General features: G+C 40.6%; 1 protein-coding gene across 2 annotated transcripts in view; it reads right to left on the bottom strand.

Annotated features, from left to right (window-relative positions):
* KCNQ3 (potassium voltage-gated channel subfamily Q member 3) overlaps window positions 1-18,030 on the bottom strand; it is a 193,785-nt gene that overhangs the window by 11,419 nt on the left and 164,336 nt on the right. Inside the window, exons 4-10 of one of the 2 annotated variants that reach the window (XM_057429829.1) lie at window positions 17,558-17,730; window positions 15,492-15,647; window positions 13,985-14,095; window positions 12,677-12,772; window positions 11,225-11,319; window positions 9,515-9,541; window positions 6,223-6,279 (exon numbers count right to left, since the gene is read on the bottom strand). In XM_057429829.1, coding sequence (XP_057285812.1) covers window positions 6,223-6,279; window positions 9,515-9,541; window positions 11,225-11,319; window positions 12,677-12,772; window positions 13,985-14,095; window positions 15,492-15,647; window positions 17,558-17,730 — 715 coding nt within the window. The remainder of the gene's footprint in view (window positions 1-6,222; window positions 6,280-9,514; window positions 9,542-11,224; window positions 11,320-12,676; window positions 12,773-13,984; window positions 14,096-15,491; window positions 15,648-17,557; window positions 17,731-18,030) is intronic. The other variant, XM_057429830.1, reaches the window with a different exon arrangement.

Genomic DNA, 18,030 nt, shown 5'->3' with positions numbered 1-18,030 from the left:
CAAGGGGGGCTCTCAGCATGGCCAAGGGGAAGCTCTCAACTGGGTCAAGCAGGTTGAAGGGTGGGAGGGAAGAAGCCACCACAGCTAGCAGGTTTCTGAGAACCACAGATGGGAGCAGAGCTGAAGGACAAACAGCAGGGGTGACCAGGAAAGGGGTTTTGTAGGTATGCAGAGGTATCTGTGCAGCACACTCGGCTGAAACCACTAAGCTTGCTGGCAGGAGAGGCAAGCATAGGGAGGGTCCACCATGCAAGGGCACAGTGGGCAAAGATAGATGGAGACTTGTGCACAGACTTTGTAAGTGAAGGGTCTCACTCACAGAACTATCTATGCTCTGTTTAAGGAGTTATCGTGGTCAGATGGATTATTTTTAAGTTCTATCATCTCTGGCATCTATTTGTATCTCAGAGTTCTGTCTGTTGCAGTATCCCACCACAATGGAAGTTGTAAGACATTCCTTTTAGAATGATAAAGGTGAGATTTAAAGACACATCACAGCTTTCATAGGAGTGCTGACTCTGGTAGGAACACAGCAGTTGTCCACATACAAAATTCCTAGCTGATCTGAGCATTGAACATCATAGCTGTTGCAGGGGTTTCTGCTTAGTTGTTTGGTTTCTTTTTAATGTGCATTATTGGGGCCCTCTACTATCTGTTTCTGATTAATGTTTCTTTGACACAGGAGGTAATGAAATATGGGTTTCCTTGTCATAGAAGATGGAAGCACTAAACCTTTGTGTAAGACGCTTTTTCAGGCCTTCTCAATTTTCTTGGTGACAATATGACAATACTTGTGAATGCAGTTCCTACAGCCTAGTAAATTCAGACACTTGCCCTGTCATTGATTCATGAAGTGCATATGTGTGTGCAAATATGGAAGTAGCAACTAAGAAGGACTTGTGTAAGTATGGAGACACAACAAATCCTGATATGTTTCCAGAAGATAAAAGCATGGATTTGAAGAATTAGAACAGCCGAAGTGGATGGTATTAACATTTCTCAGACTTTGTGTCATTTCCTGAGGAATTCATGGCATGAGGGGAAGGTATTCAAAATACAGACAAACGTACAGAGCGAAAATCAGGGATTACTTCCTTCTTTCTATAAAAATAGGAGATGTTACTTGTTGACATCTGCAGCAAATTAACCACCACAGAATGTACATGGCAGTCTCATGTTCGGTCATAAGAACTTACTTATGACATAACTTCCACAGTGCTTGTTTTTGGGTTGGATTCTTGATCCTATTGATGATACACTAAAACATTCTGAAGGCTGAACTGGTGGTGAGTTCAGAGTCCCAACAAGTGATTTGTTCTCTAATAAGACAGGGAGAAACCTATAGCCTCTTTTCTGCATCATTTTCCCTTCTCTGTAGCAGAGGCCAGGATTGAGAGCCGTAGTGCTTTACAGGACAGATATCTTAACTCTGTGGCATTTCTGTGAAATCTGGATTCTTCAGATGCTCAGTTACCATATATATAGGAAATATATACACAGGAGAAGACGACAGCTGCTGAGAAAGTTTTGAAAGGGCATGAAAAATAAAGCTGAGGAAGTGAATGTCAACTGACTGACTTTTGCGTGGTTTTATTTTGGGCAAATATATAGAGAAAATAAATTATTGTGTCTCGCTAGGAATAAAATCAAAGTTTGAAGGAGAAATTAATTTCAAGAAGGATGGTCAAGAAGAGTCTAGAAACATAGAACATCACTGAAAAGGATGTGTACCAAACGTCTTGCTGAATGACAAGAGTTTCAGCCAGGCAATATAAACTGATGGGTATGAAGATGTTAGAGAGACTGAGCTTGTGAATTCTTCAATGTGAAGAAAAGAAAGAGCGATTAAGCATGCGTGGCATGGTGGTAAAATAAGCTACAAGCAGAAAGGAATTGAAGCAATTTTTGGATGAGTAGATCTAATCAGTGATAACAAAATTAAGCCATTTTTCTTTTGGTCTAAATTGTATGTACAACAGGCTTGTTGTGAAGATCAGCTTTTCCTGGTGGGGGTATCAATAGGTCGCCAATGACTCTCAAATGAAAGGGGAGACTATAGTCCACCCATTCTGCAGGATTTCAAGACTGGACATCTTGGATGAAGACCTTCTGGAGACAGCTTCCAGGATGAGAAGGATGAAATCTAGAAGTAAGCCTTAGATGATTTCCTCAAAGGCAAGTAGTCGTCACATAGTATGCATTGTCTTTGAGTAATGCATTAGATGTAACACTACAGAACACAGAGAAGTTCTCAAGACAAGAATATGTTTAAGGTGGAGAACCTGAAAGATGAAGAAGCAGAAAAATAGATGTGACAGAAGATTACTATTGCTTTTAAAAAGCAGTTTAATACTGTGTTAGCAGATAGTTCTCATTACATATGGCCTCCGACTCTCTTTCCAGAAACTTGGGTAGTCCTTTAAAATACATACCCTGATCTCTCAAATTTTCCCCTTAAAACTCCTGTAATAACTGCTTTCTTTACCAGAAGACAAGGAGGCGCAAAGTGCATTGAAAGGATCTATAGGGATCAGACCAGCAGGAAAAGGCTCAGTGGATGATCTAAATTATCCAAAACATTACTCCTGAGGATCATTTTTGTTTCAGTATAGGACAGAAGTATAGGCAATGCATGAAGAAATCTCTGCCATGGTGCTATACAAGAATAGTAGTGATCATGATTTCATATCCTACTCATAGATCAGAACAGATCAAAATATTCCTCTGCATTCAGCATAGAAAGCTATTTATTCACAGTGATAGTGATATTTTTCCACTGCATATGTGGGCACACTCATTTATGGTTGGTTTTGGAGGGAAGGAGCTTAAGGTAGAGAATATCAATCAAAAGCTTTCCCAAATTCTCTTTCTAGGGGATTTCTCAACTTTCTTGCTGGTAAGTGTCAGTTTAGGAACAAATTGTTGTCCTGAGACTGTTGCTTGAGCATCCCAGGTTTAATAGCACTCCTCTGATCTGTCTTAAACTGTTTAAAAAATTAAATGTCCTGCCTAAGATTAACCTTTTGACATCTTTCTCTAATCAGTGGGAAGTTAGCAACCTACAGTGCAGTTCGGTTCTATTTCACTTTGGGGTGACTTTACATTTGGGAGGAGCTTATCTCTTGTTACTGACTACAGAAAGATCTAGATAAGAAGTCATTAGTCTAACTTAAAGTTATCTATCTGAGCTGAAGCTTTCCTCGTTAATTGATCCTGATGATTAACCCTTAAAGTAACATTCCGATTCATAACGGTATGTTTATGCAACAAATACAGACAATGTTCATATCCAGGCAGCCAGAGCAGTGGAATCATCAGAAAATAATTCATCAGCTTTACATGAAAAAATATAACAATATATTGTATACACTAAAAAACCCAAAACAAAACCCAAGCTTCTTTCCAGGTAATGACTAGCTGTCATCAGAAAAACAAAATGGACTTTATTCTCATTTCCAAGGGATGAAATCTGGGTCTGCTGGGGTTTTTGTTTTCATTGTGCTGTTTAAAAAAAAACAAACTTAGGAAACATTTGTTCTAATGACACAATCTCCTTCATTAAAACAGCATGCTCGTGGCTCGGTCTCAGAGTATGAAACATGCGCAGATCACATCATCCTTCATGAAAATGGCTAGGACAGTGGTTCCCACCCACAGGGTCATGTACTGCTGCTTGTCATTCAGGTTCCTCCTGCTGATATTAGCTAATCTTTCTCCTGCTGGGACAGTGGTTTGACTTTATTTGGCTTCCTTACGTTCAAGAAATGTGAATCCCGACTTCCAGTGCAGTTCCAGAAACCAGAGGATTCAAATTAGTCCCAAACATGCTGATAAAGGTGCAGGTTAGTTTCTCTGACTAGCTTGGATATGTTGCTGTTGCTTGTCTTGCATGCTATTGCATCCCCTCCCTTGGATGGAATAAAAATATTCCCCAAACCTTTATCTTTGAAGTGGAGTTTCAGAATGAGAACTCCTCAACTCTGTGGTAGATACAGATCTCCATAAAGGGAGGAAGGCAGAAGCAATGCAGACAGTTTGGCTTGGAAGCTCCTCACCTGAAGAAAAACTCAGCTCTCAGATTCTTGCTCTCCAAGAGCAGTGGGAATGATTTGGGACCATCTGAGAGATGAATTTGATGGCTGGATATACAAAACACGGCTGGCTTCTGCAGCAGATGTTTTTCTCTTCCTCAGAATAAAGAGTGGGAACCACTGAACTAGAAATACTTTTCCAGAAACAGTCATGCAAGGATATAATGCAGTTACATCCCATCATGCAAGTCAGATACTCTCCACTCTGTGCTTTGCCTAGTCTTGGAGTTTCATAAACAAATGGCACATGTATGAGAAGAAAAATAATGAATTAATGTTAACAGTGAATCAAACACAGCCCTCTTCCATGTATTTACCATTCTCACCTAACACAGACTAACAGAAATCAAGAAATGTTTCCGTATTTTTCACAGTTTAGCTAATCACTAGATTTAGTTGGTCTCAAGGAACTGGAAGCAAAAGGCAGTCATACTTAATCCAATATTTTAGTACATTATCAGCTGTTCTTGTATGAGTGAACGTAGCTTTGGAAAATTAAACATTCTGAATGAGATTTCCAGAAGTATCATGCTTTGAACTATTCCCAATAGATTAACACAAAACTAACATTATGAGGACAGCCATGAACCCTGCAGCGACCACATTTGACTGATCTCAGAGAGTCCATGAGTTTTCTTAATACAAACCAAAGAGCATTCTACACTTACAAAGTACTTCTGAACTTTGGCCAATTGGCTTTCCCATTTATCAATTAACATTCTTTGCTATAGAAAGGATCTCACAAAAATGCTCTATCTCAAAATATTTGAGTACAACGTCTTGACAACTAATGTCTTCATTTAAAGTTACTTTGCACCCTGAATCTTGAGGGCTTAATTTGCATTCTTCTAATGTCTGAGGAGGAAATATCCCTTTTCAGCCAAGCAATTTTGACCCCCTTTGGTGGTGTCTATCATCGTTGGTATTTAAGAGCAGGCGTGACTCTAAATCCAAACTCATCTACCATCCAGATTATTTGCCCAGAAACATAAACACAAATCCTAATTTGGGTTTAACTTTGATGCCCTTCAGAAAGAGCAAGAGCCCTTACGCACACTTTGCTTAGTGCCTCTTCTCATCCACACTTTCTAAAATGATTTGAAATGGGTAAAAATAAGCAATGTCACATAAATCCATGGGGAGAATGATCCAAGTTTGATTCTTTGTGAAAACAGGATGGATATTTTTCTTCAATGGATGTAACCGTCATGGATGTTGACCCACTCTTTACTTTGCAGTGACCAGATCTCCATGTATTAACCAATAAAACAAACTGCAAAATCAGTATCTCTTGAATATTTTGCATGGCCAATCATGCAATGAAAAAATGGAGTGCTTCACTAGCAGGTCTCCAAAAGCTAAAGAGCTTCAGCTAGAAAAGCTGAGTTGTGTGTCGATGATTTCATGGTTGTGAAATGAAGTGGGAATGAGAACAAAGAGCTGAAGTTGAATGATAGCAAGTTGTTTGTGTGGAATAGAATAAAATGCTTGACAGTTTAGTCAAAATATTATTTCTGATGATATGTCTTTCAGATTCCTGAAGCACCACAAATCATTTCTATGTCTCTCTGCAGGAAGATAAAATTCTTGCCCCACATCTTAGGTCACAGTTCAGCAAGATATGTAAGCATGTCACTAACTTTATTCAGATGATAAAAAGCATCCACTTGCTTTCCATTTGCTGAACCAGAACCTGCAAATACACATGCGGAGATGTTGTTCTACTGAAGTCAGATGCAAAGTAACTTGCATGAATTTGTGTTGGCAGGGTTGGGACTGCATAAGGAATGTTATTTAGCTCTTATAGTATATTTTTCTTACAGCAAATTTCTAAATTATTTGCAGAGTAGGTTAGTATCATTCCCATTCTATGGAAACAGAGAAAAGCAATTGTTTCTAAGCAGATCATTGTCAGAGCCAAGATTATACCTGTGTTTTCTGAACAGCAGAACAATGAACTATCTGCAATGTCATGCAACTTTATTTTTATGCTTAAATAACTTTCCAGTCTTATTGCCCTTTTTATGGTGGTTAGATGAACTACTGTAGTAAAAACAGAAAGTGCAGGCAGAGAATGGCATGCAAGAAATATGAAAAGAGTAAGGCTTGATTGTTACTTGAATGTATATACCTAAGTTTTCTTGTGAGGCTTGATCCAAAGAATGACTCCCTACTAAACATGACATTACTGTAAAGTGAAGAAAAGTTATTAAGATGAGACGTTAATGATTACCCATGAAAAGCTCTATGAAAAAGAATGGGAACAGCCTTTCATTTGTAGTTAATGTAGTGTGTAGATCAGAGTGGCTTTTTTTTTACTCCTTCCTGTTTTGGGCAGATGTATTAAGAAGAAATGTTGACAGTGAAATTTTCCACCTTTAAAAATATGATTTTATTTTCATTATGCTGTTACTACTGGCACTACAGAAATGCACTACATTATATGCACGCTTTCACACTCGCATAATAAGAAGGACTAGATTTCATGAGCTGCTAGGTTACGGCACTGATTAAGGAAAAACAAGGTAGTGGCACCTCTGGCATGAAGTCAGCCAACTCCTCACCAGGGAGCAGTGAATAACATAATCCCAGTTCTTCCTGGGTTTGGGGACTATAGAGAGCATGTAGGGAAAAAGCTTCTCTTAAGAGAGCAGCATCAGATGTTCCACTTCACTGCTTACAGAACCCAGCCTACTGTTTCGCTGAAGGGTAGTCCAATGCGCTTTTCATCATATCTCACATCTTCACAGCTTTAGTTTAAAGGGAGCTTCAATAAAGCCTTGGGCTGCTGCCAAACTTTAATTGGCATTCTACAATCACAAGTCCTTCCCAGCAGGCTTGCTTTGTGATCCAGCTTCCGAAATGGACTCTTCCACTCTGTTGTCTCCCACGTGGTTTTCCCAAATGGTCTAAGAACAACAAGAAGCTGTATCTAGCTGTGACTTTGTCATGGTGCCAACTCCTGCTTCCAAGGATTGATCCTAGAAGGACCTCTCATAGAGTTCAGCTCCATTACTGTAGAGTTCCTAAAGAGCTTTCACACCACTTAATAGAAACCTTGTTGCTGAAGGTGCCACCCATCCTCAAATTGTCACACAGGAAGGCCTTACTTTAATTTATTAACCAGTTAATTTTTCTGACTCTTCTGGGCAAGCTTTGGACCAATTCTTCTCTCTCCTTTATCAATCACTATTCAGATAAAACTGTTTATTACTACAGCTTTCCCGTTAAGTACTTAACAGATGCAAGAACCTGGAGACCGAGTGCACTTATGGGCTGTTCTCTCCAATAGGACTGTGTTCTCTTATTGCTCATTTATTTCAATAGTCTTAAACACAAACTGCAATGAAGTATGAGTAATACTTTCTATACTAAATCACTGTAGGAGGAAGATGACTTTTTTTAATTATCTGGTCTGCAAATAAGAGTTTTATGAAAGATGGGAGGTGGTACTGTCAAAACAACCAGATTTTATGGCTCAGTCCCACGTCTACTGAAGTCAGTGGATGCTCCCACAAGTACCATCATTTGTCTGTTTACCTGGAGGGTTTCCAGTCCTTTTAATTGACTGCTTACTTCCTAAACACATTCCTGCTAACAGAAAAGCTCCAATGCAGGTTTACTGATTATTTTGCTGAAGGTTATTATATATGTCACAACATAAAATCAAGATCTATCCAGCTAGAAAAAGGGGCCTTGGGATTACAGTTTTACAGATTTTGAGCCATGAGTCATTCTTTTCCATTTTTAATCCAGTGCGTCAACATAAAATGACTTCTTCTACTGACCTTAAAGAAACACTAACTCAGAAGCTATTCCACAAACTGTTCTGCCACTGCAGGTGCAGGAGCTTCTCTAGTGAGGCTGTGACCAACAGCAAACTGCAGCAATCATTCACTTGCCTATTTTTAATCTGCTGCTGCATCTGAGTCAGAACATGTTTTGGCTTAATGTATGGATTTACATACTCAAAAAGGATTTCAGCTCCTAAGCTCTCTCTTATATATTAAACGCCAAAATTCAGCTGCTGCCAAACTGGAGATGGCTAAAATCTCCAGACACCTACATTAATACAACTGAGTTTCCTCCTGACTGCTTAGCCTGGGCAGTGTCATGGATGTACAGTACTCAAGATTCACAGGGGTTCACAAACTAGGTAACTCCCATATAGGCAGTCTTTGAAGAGGAGCGGGTTAGCTCATGATGATGGTGACAGGAGGGGGAAGATAGGTATCTTTTCCAAATAATTCAGCACTACAGCACTTGCCTGTATAGTAAGAAAACTTGGGATAGGTTTTTCTTCTCTGTTAAAAGAGGTTTGAACCCCAAACATTCATAGCAGAACTGCAAGTGTGAATGTTTTTTTCCCCTCCTTCCTTTACTGAAGCTGTCATGTGTTGCATGAAATGTTTAAAAGCAAAAAGAAAAAGATAACTTTTCATCAGGACAGGGTCTGGAACCCAGGCTTGACTGCTAACAGCTTTCAAATTTGGCTGCAATTCTTGCTTTTTTTCTCTGTGCTGCAAATGGGGATGCAAATAGAAATAGCTTAAGCACAGGTCTGAGGAACTATTCATCCTTTTAATTGCTGTTAACTTTCATTGTGGGTGATCCATTGATAGCAATTTAGCATTAAGTATTTCATGTTTTCAGCCTAAGTTGAATTATTTTACGTGCTTTTAAATCTGCAACTTAGCTTGAGGGGGTTATAAATATACCATTTCCAATTGAGACCTTGCAGGTTGACTGGCAATGACTGCTCTGCTGTAGTCTTCAGTGACTGACTGGTATTAAGATCGATTTTTCCTTCATTCTCTCTGCTTGTAAATTCTCCCAGAGTGACTGGGAACTTTACCATCTGTTTCAGCAGGGGTGGGACCAGGACCTCAAACCTAATGTATCTTTTCTGGTACTGCCAGAGACATTGGCTGTGCTGCTGATCCATCTTAGCCATCCATCTTAGTATTTATCGCCCAGAAATCTTTGCAAATGGTGAACTGACACAGACTTGATCCCTTACATGGCAACATTGCTCTGTACAGGACTGTTAAGCAATAACATGAAGCAGAACTTTAAAGTCATCCCAGAACAACCTGGATGCTACATCCTTGTTTTCTGACATGGATCAGAAGAAATATAGACTATGATTAGTCATAACAAACAATAAAGCTGCTTACAGACAATCAGCAAGCAACACTGCATTTATATGATTAGTATTTTAGCTGGGTTGTTAAATTGGGAAAAAAAAGCAAGCAATTAGGAAATGGATCGGTTAATCATTTTTAATGACTACCTGTAGTGTTAGTAGCATGTTTTGGTTAACAGCTCGTGAATCCACAAAGAACCATTTAACCTGCATCCTCCAACAACTGTATTAAAACAAGGCTATAATAATGGTGGCTATAATAATGGCAGCTACATACCTGGCAGTGCCATCCAATTGCTCTTTCCTTTTATAGAAGAGAGGAAGCATTACAAGAAAACAAGGAGAAAAGAATTACATAATAAATTCAGCAAATTTTTAAAACATAAATTGCAAATCCCTTGCTAATAGTTTATACTTCTTTTGTTCTGTGATAGCAGAATAAAAGCTGCACTTTCAACTAGACATAAAGCAAAGAAAGCGATATAGGCTCCTGAAACCAATCTGTGCTGCTTAGTCTGGCAATCCAGTCTTTGGTGAAAAGTGAACTCCATTGCCCTCTCTCCCAGGACCTTATTTGCAAAGCACCTCTTAAATTTCAGGTCACATTTGAATCACAGAAGAACCTACATACAACAAACAAGCTTGAAGTCACAGTAATAAACCTAGACTCCAGGCAAGCCTGATAATTATTCTCTGAACAAAGCCTGAGGTCAAGAAACCCTCTAGAAATGACTGTAATGGAGAATTTGTAAATACATAGAGCATGAGAAGGAATAAAAAAAAGGGAAATACATTAAGCCTCAATTTAACATTTGTGGTGTTTTTTCTTGAGGTTTCCTTTTTGACATATGTGAAATCAATCCTAAAGAAGTACATCATGAACATAACAAAGAAAGACTTAGCGTTTCTAATTTGCCCTTTCTGAAGGTAGGAGCCTGAAATGTTTCTGTAAGTAAGTCAATTTTGAGCAGCAGCTACAGTTGCAATATTAGCTCATTGAGCACAACTTATATGTGGAGTCCTCTGGAGTAGTTTAAGAGTACATTTTTTCCCAGAATGAGACATAACAGCAGGTCGAGAATGAAAGTTTAAGCATAAACTTGGATAAGTAATGCCCGCTACTAGCAGCTGATAGTCTATAGCTAAAAGTCTTGGTTTCATAGGGCAAACATTTTAACATGTTAAGACCTCAAGGTGAGGAAAGTACCTGTTGGAAAGACAAGAAAAATGAGGATCAGATAGCCTCATATCCATAAACATATGAACATCCATTAAGTCTGAATGTATTTAGGTATGGAATGTTTTCCACTGAACTCAGAAGCGGTGATTAAAAGAAAACCATGACCCCAACTCCCCAGAAAAGTTTTCTTGTGAATCTTCAGTGAATAGTTTCAGTGGGAGACAGTTTTAAACATGCTTTGGGTGTCCTCCACCAAATTATCCCCTTGATCAATTGGTATTGCCAAAAGAGAAGCCTTTAACAAACATTATTTATGTTCACATGCCATGGCCACCTCTGATAACAACAAAATTCCCAGTCCTCTTGAGGTAAAGAAGGAAAACTAAGAATTTTCTGCATAGCCTATAACTTAAAACACATGACTGCATCATAGAGGGTGTGAGAAGTACAGGCACCTCTGAAATCCAGGGCTAAAACTTTATCGGGATCAAAACTACAGAGGGAGAAAATGAGATTTCCAGGGTGATAAACTCCTAAGTCTTACAAATGGAAGGTGATGGTGAGGCAGCCTTCTCTGTTTAATGCCAACATGAGAACCACTGATTGAGTAATCCATGTGCCCCAATATGTTGCACCAAGGGAAGGGAAAAGAAATGGATCCAGAAGCCAAAAGCTTGTTTTTCATTCTCAGTGAGGAAGTTAACTGGCAGTGATCCATTACCTACAAAAGCCTCACTGATCAATATAAAGTCTATGCTTCCTGTCCTTTTACTTCACAGAAAATAAGGAGGTGGACAATGCACTTACCTAAAAAATGGAAATGACACAATTGATTCATAAAACCTCCAGGTAGCAACTAGATCAATCCTGTTGGGGTTAGTGGCGTAGTACCTCCAGGCAGCCTGAATTACAAGGGAAAGGAAATAACTAGTTTTAGGTAAAACTATTCCCCAAGCTGGCAGCAGCCAGATTGCTTCAAAGAACATAACAATACACCTGAATGATTATCTAGAGATTAGTTACCCATCAGCCATACTTAATGAGTGTCACCATATGGATAAATTATTGACACTGCATTACGGCACTAGGAGGGCTGTTAAAGGAACCAGGACACAGAGAGAGCTACCTACATCAACAAGACATTACATTTGACTAAACTTGTTTTATTCTCCTGTCTGGGGTGTCTAAAAGAGCTTCAACCACTGCTGGATTTGTCCACTATTTCTGGCTTAAGCCAGTTTGCTATCTAGTGTATCCTCATAGGAAAGTTTGCTGAGCAATTTCTATTTCAGCATTTAGCTCTAACCAAATTCTTTCAGCACATACCTAAAACTGCTGTAGCTAAATTGGCTCCTGCTAAGTGGAGATGCTTTAATTTAAAAGGTGAATTCAATTCACAGCTGATCCCTGCAGCCCATTCTGTTTGCTAACGAGTGGTTTTAATGAGAATAGCATAATATGCCACTCAGCCTGTTTTCCTGAGGACTGGTTTGATCCTGAGCAGTCCCGAACAAAAACGCGGCCGTCTGATACCACAGACCCTTTCTCTGTTGCTTTATGGAAATGCTGACATTGACTTCACTGCCATCAAGGTGAGCTCCACACTTACTACAAGTAACTCCTGTCAAATTTGTCAGCCCCTGAACTAGTAATTTTAAGCTTCATTTTCTGAATTGGTAGCAAAGGCCATAACTGATGGCCAAGTCTCTTCCCATCAAATCCTCTGACAGTCCAGTGACATAACAGAAGATGCAGGGTGTGTTTCAGTTTTTACAAACTGCACATACTATTTACATCATTTGCCTTGACTGAAACAGTCATTTGTCTGTTGTGTTATTTCTATTGCTGTTTTCACACCAATAACAACTTAACTTTGTTTGCACATAAAAGCACGCTCGCAAGGGAACTGACAAAACCTGGATTCTGGGAAGAATATGTTTTCGACAGCTTGTTTTCTGTGATTTTGTGGTGCTAATGCAGCAGTTGGTTGGTTTCCAGAAGCTGGTGGATGAGAAAAGACACTAAAAAACACTATATACAAAGGTATTCTGGGAATTGAAAGATTCCCTCCTCAAAAACTGCAGGGATCTCTGGATTATCTTGCTCAATGTGAAAAAAAAAAACTAACTCCTCTATAAACACAGCTTCTCACCTCCTGCAATGGGAAATGAGAATTTGGGAAGGGGTCGCCCTTGTTAACATGATGTAGCAGTCTTCATACACAACACTTTATCAAGGAGGGGATAAGTAGCTGCAAACCTGGATGAGTTCAGCTGCTGGCTTTCTTCTTTTCTCAAAATGCTTTTGACGATGTTGCTCCTGGACCTTCAGTGCCAGCCCTGAGCCCAAAATGCCCTGAAAGCACAGAGAGATGCAAGATTTTAGATGTTTCTTACTCAGGAAAGACTGGATTAACAATGAGAGGAAACAGGCCTGTGGGTGGAGAAGGAGATGGCTATGTGGAAGCTTTGTGCACTGCAGCATGACCTTCCCATTGTTCCACTCACAAGACATGAGGCTCTCATGATCCTCTCAAGGACCCAGGCCACATCGTATCATCTTAAGGTCCTCACCAGGTTTCTTGTCTACTGCTTTCCAAGCTGGAGATACCAAGCTGGTGTATTACTTTCCACTCAGGTAGACACAAACTGTGCTTGCGTGATAAAAGAGCTATGCCAGCCATACTCTGGATTTGGGTGTGCGGGGCTTCCCATTCTCTGTGAAATGCTTTCCATGTCTTGATGTAAAGGAAAAATACCTTAAAACCTGGACTTGGCATGGTTTCTGTTCAGCCCATCTCACCCAGATCTTGTCTCGCTCTTACCTCAGGACTTTGCAGACAAAGCTAATATTTGGCCCATGTAACACAAGAAAGCAATATGCTTTCAAAAGCAGTTTAGAGATAATTTCTTAAGTAACCAGAGGACAATTCACATGGCTAGGTCAAAAATACCTGTACTGTCATCTGCTGTCCAACCCCCCTTTAATCTTAGTGGCTAGAAATGCTCTTCCATGGCGATGTCAGAGATCTTCTCTAGGAACTATTTCCCCAGACAGCTGACATGAAATACTCTGCACAGCTGCACTGGTTATAAAGGATGGCCACTGGTCCGTGATGATTGCTCACATGTAGGTCTCTAACTTGCAAGTATTCAGAGCTGGGTAGGGTGGATTCAACCCTAATTTTTAACACAACAGGTCCCAAATCCTTTAAAAATGCACCTTGTGTGGCTATGTCAGTAGCAGCAAACTAACCTGGGCCAGGGTACAGGCTCATAAAGTGCCCTGTGACTGCCCAGACTCTTAACTTGCTGGATTAATTTTATCCTGTGCCAAGTAGCACTGTCTCAGACAGTGCCCACACATGGTTCAAGGAGTACTGGTGTATCACATACCAAATAGGCTGCATGCAAATTCGGGAAGAAAGGAGCTTGATTTACTGATCTAGACCAGCTCAAGTGTCTGAATCACTTCTTAACAAGGGATTTTGATTCCACTGGCAGTTTTGATTGCCTTCATTTTGCAAGTGTACAGCAGCGGCTAACAGAGGAGGGGGAAGGTACTTACTGCAGGAAGAGCAAAGAAAGACACTCCAATGAGAGAGAAAGTAGCTGCAATCAGCCGTCCCTCCCACGTTTTGGGGGTCTTGTCGCCATACCCAATCGTAGCGAGGGTGATCTGTGGGCAGAATGACCAGGACTTCCCGTAAGAAAACCAAAGCCAAAAGCTCTGCTTTAAAGGTCACCATGAAACGTGCATCTAGCTCTGTGGGTGCTCATGCAACCTCCTCATGTGGGATCTTGATGATGAGCCAACCAATCATTTTAATGGTATCATAGTCCAGAGGTATTGTGATAGGGAGAATGGAATTAGTCTTAGAGCAGCTGCCTCTCTAGGATGCATTTGCTGAAAGGGAACTCTATGTGTTGTTCCATGAGACGCGAGTCTTCTGCCCACCCTGACAGCACACTTGAGTGGGACTTGCCCGTTAATAGCTTGCAGGGCTTTAAAAGCCAATCAGGGCTACCTCTCTCTGAAGTCCCAGTGTTCTTAAAACAAAGATGACATTGTGAAAACTTACTCCTTTCCTACACAGTTGCTTATTTCCAACTGTGTATCTCTTATCACCAGTGAGACTTTACCTAAGTGTCCTGGGTATGAAAGGATATGAAAATATCCAGGTGTTCCATGCAACACTTGGGGCCTTTTGATTAATAATGGGGTGGAAGGATCTTGCCATTTATGAGTGAACTACATCAAATAAAAGATACACTACTGAAGTTTAGTCACAGCATGCTATGGATTCCTCTAACTATTGGTAGCAAAGCAACATGAATTCTGTCTACCAGGTGGCAGGAATAGTTTGCGATCAAATGAGCAGTGGTGCAAAGCAATACTCATCTCTTCATCAGAAGAGGCAAGAACAGATCTGTATCAAAGATCCCTCTTGCTCAGTATTTCACAGCCAGTGCCACACCCTGATCAATTCTGGGGGTATGCACATTGAGACATAAGAGAATTGTCTTTCCAGAAAGAATCCTTTCCAGAAATATTTTTCTACTTCCCACATCAGAATCCAGAGACATCCTCAGTCACTGGCTCTTTATAGACCAAACTCCCTTGAGTGTCTATCAATAGTGCCCAAGCCTTTGATACACTCTGCTAGCCCAACAGAACAGTCCATTGGCCACCTCTGGTTCTGCCATTTTCTGAGAGATGTAGTTCTCACTGGCAGGCTACTGCTGTCATGAGGGCTAAGTCTCCTATAGGCATATGTTCTACCAGTACAGTTATACATCAAAAGACACCCCTGTAGAAGAGTGGTTTCCCAGAAACCAGCAGAGATTGATTTCCAAAGGAGGTTTAAGCACCAAAAGGCATTTTTCTGACTGAAAATCAACGGTTTTGTTAGATCTGCTACTTGGTTGTAGGGGCATCCATACTCTGGTAATGTTCTACCAGTAACACGTTTCTCACCTCAAAGTAGCACTACTGTGTTCCCTAGCACCCCTAACATATTTTATCTCTTCTTGGATATGAAGTTTTTAGATAAGGTATTTTTGGAGTCACTTACCAGCCCCCACCACAGTGCATCTGCATAAGTTTCAAACTCTTCCTTCATCTCCACCCCATTAGCATCCTTTTCAGGAACATCTTTTTCAACCAGATAAACAAGAAATGAGGATAGGATGAGCGTCAGGAACCCGATGTACCAAGCAGTGATGAGCTCCTGCAAAAGAAACAGATGGGGAATGGAGGGGCTGAAAACAGCCTCAATACCCACTGAGGCAGAGTAAATGCCAAGAGAGAGGAAACATGAAGCTGATAACAGCAGAGCTGTTGCCGCTGCTTGGTCACAACCCATGGCCAGCCCAGCTCAGCACTTACTGGGAAATAATGCAGAGATTTACAAGAATTAGCCCATACATGACATGTTCCTTGGGAACAGCGTAATCTGTAGTTATAGCTCTGCATAAAGCTGGGTTAAGGCCTTAACTGCACCCATGATGCAGGATGCTGCAGGGTTCTGTCCCTGACCATGACTCTTCTCATTCTGGCTGCCCATAGGTTTGGTCAGTTTTGGCAGGCAAATAACAGCTATGCTTAATCCCTACTTCCAGAGAGCCAAGGCTGCAGGATGTACCAGGGTCCACCATGAATTATGTTTTCACAATGAATTGATGCAATAAGAACAGACCTTGAAAATCATCTGTGTGAAAAAAACCCTGAGCTTCATTAGTTTAGAGACAGTGACTCAAGTGGAGGGTGTGGCTAAACACACTGAGGTGGGAGGTGCAGTGACCCAAGTTAAATTCCCAGCAATGTCTGAAACAAAGCAGAAACATTTTTGGTGAAGGTCTTCCAAAGTGGGTAAAAGTCAGTGTTCTGCTTCCTTTCATTCTCTGAGAACTGCACTGAAATAAAATAAAATAAAACCAAATTGAAATAAATTAATTAACATTAGATTAAAATAAATTAACTTTAATTAAAATAGACCAAAACAAAATAAAATAGAATAAAATAAAGCTGTAGCTGAGAATTTCATAATTGATTCTTGAGATAAGCCAACCAGAAACTGGCTAATTCCTGGTGCGCAGCCACAGAAGGATATTTGTTGGCTAACCTTGGTTTTTTAGTGTCTCCAGTAAAGCCTTAAACAAATTCCAAGCAATGGCTCTGGCACACAGACTTCTTCCATTATGTGAGCTTCCTGAGAACCACTTTTGACATAAGTGTTTATGTGCCACCTGCCTTGTAGCAAGTTTATATGGAGAAGAGACAGAAGCTGGTACGAAATGAAGCCGGGTGGGCATCCCTACCAGCCACCACAAAGCAGCAAAGTCTAATTATGCTGTGCCAGCTGGCGTTTTAATCCTCAAAACCCCTAAAATGTCAGGAATGTCATTCATGGGTAAGAAAAAGCAGCACAGAGCACATATACGCAATTTTCCTACACCCTGTGCAGATAAGAAATCTCATCTGGAGGATTTTTATGCAGATAGCTTTTAACTTGTAATAATGTTTGGTGAAAATACCAGAACACAATGTATCTGTCTGGTGCGAGACAGGATGTGTCTGAGTATAGCACCAAGTTAGACCGAGAGAAGATGAATTTAGAACTACTGTCTGTCTCGGTTCACACTGTGTGCATCTTTGTATCATCTGACCCGTGCTTCCAAAGACAAATTATACCAGTGGCTCTCTTTGGCACTACATTTCTGCTAACCAGCCTCTTTTCATCCCTTTGGAGTCCTGCTCCATCTATCAATCAGACAAGTATGAGAAGCCACTACAAATACTTTGCAACTACAGGGGTATTTCTATCAGACATTTCAACATGCTTCACCGTTAAAGGGATGTTCCGGCTCTCATTCAGTGTAATGGCAAAATTCTTGTTGTAATGATGGCGGGAATGAACGCTCTGTCATCATTTCCCAGTACCACTATTGAGTATAGAAGGATAAAACACAGGGCAGAAAATGGTTCAGAGTGGAGGAGGGAATAAAGCTGAAAGAAGGAAACTATTGCTTGAAGTACTGGACATAGTCCCAAGACCCTGCTCTACCTGTGCATCCTCTCTCTTTCCCTTTAATGTCTCTCCCTGAAACCCCATCTGAACCCTGCAAGTTCATCACTTACTTTGCTATGTGCACAAATGGCTGATCCTAAAAGTTTCCATGTGCCTCCCCGCCTATCCATTCGGAGCATCCGTAGGATCTGAAGGAAGCGGAGGCTTCTGAGAGATGTGGCCAGAACATTGCCCTGGTTCCCAACCGCAACCACTGGCACTGAAGCAATCAGCACAAAGATATCTGCAAGACAAAAAGAACAAAGCCTGCCAACAAAAGCGGCTCCATCACCTGCTTCTTAATCCCATCTGGTCGTGCTCCAAATTTCCCTAGGCAAATTTTAAAGCTGCCTGAAAATGCTCTCTCTTGCCAATTAAACAGACACCTGCACCTGCCACACAGTCAGCACCATGCACAGAACCCTCCAGAAAGCCTCGTAATCTGTTTACAGGTCCATGCACTGGACAAGTTTAGGGATGCTGACGTAAAACAGTGTCCTAATGCTGACAGAAAACCAGCCTTAGGTACATCTGGCCCACAGGA

This window comes from Pezoporus wallicus, unplaced genomic scaffold (genome assembly GCF_028554395.1).
Source record: "Pezoporus wallicus isolate ANWC-B61680 ecotype Strahan unplaced genomic scaffold, APGP_CSIRO_Pwel_v1 contig_7545, whole genome shotgun sequence".
NCBI lineage: Eukaryota > Metazoa > Chordata > Aves > Psittaciformes > Psittacidae > Pezoporus > Pezoporus wallicus.
Note: the sequence above shows the minus strand (reverse complement) of the source record. Positions and strands in the feature narration are given on the sequence as shown.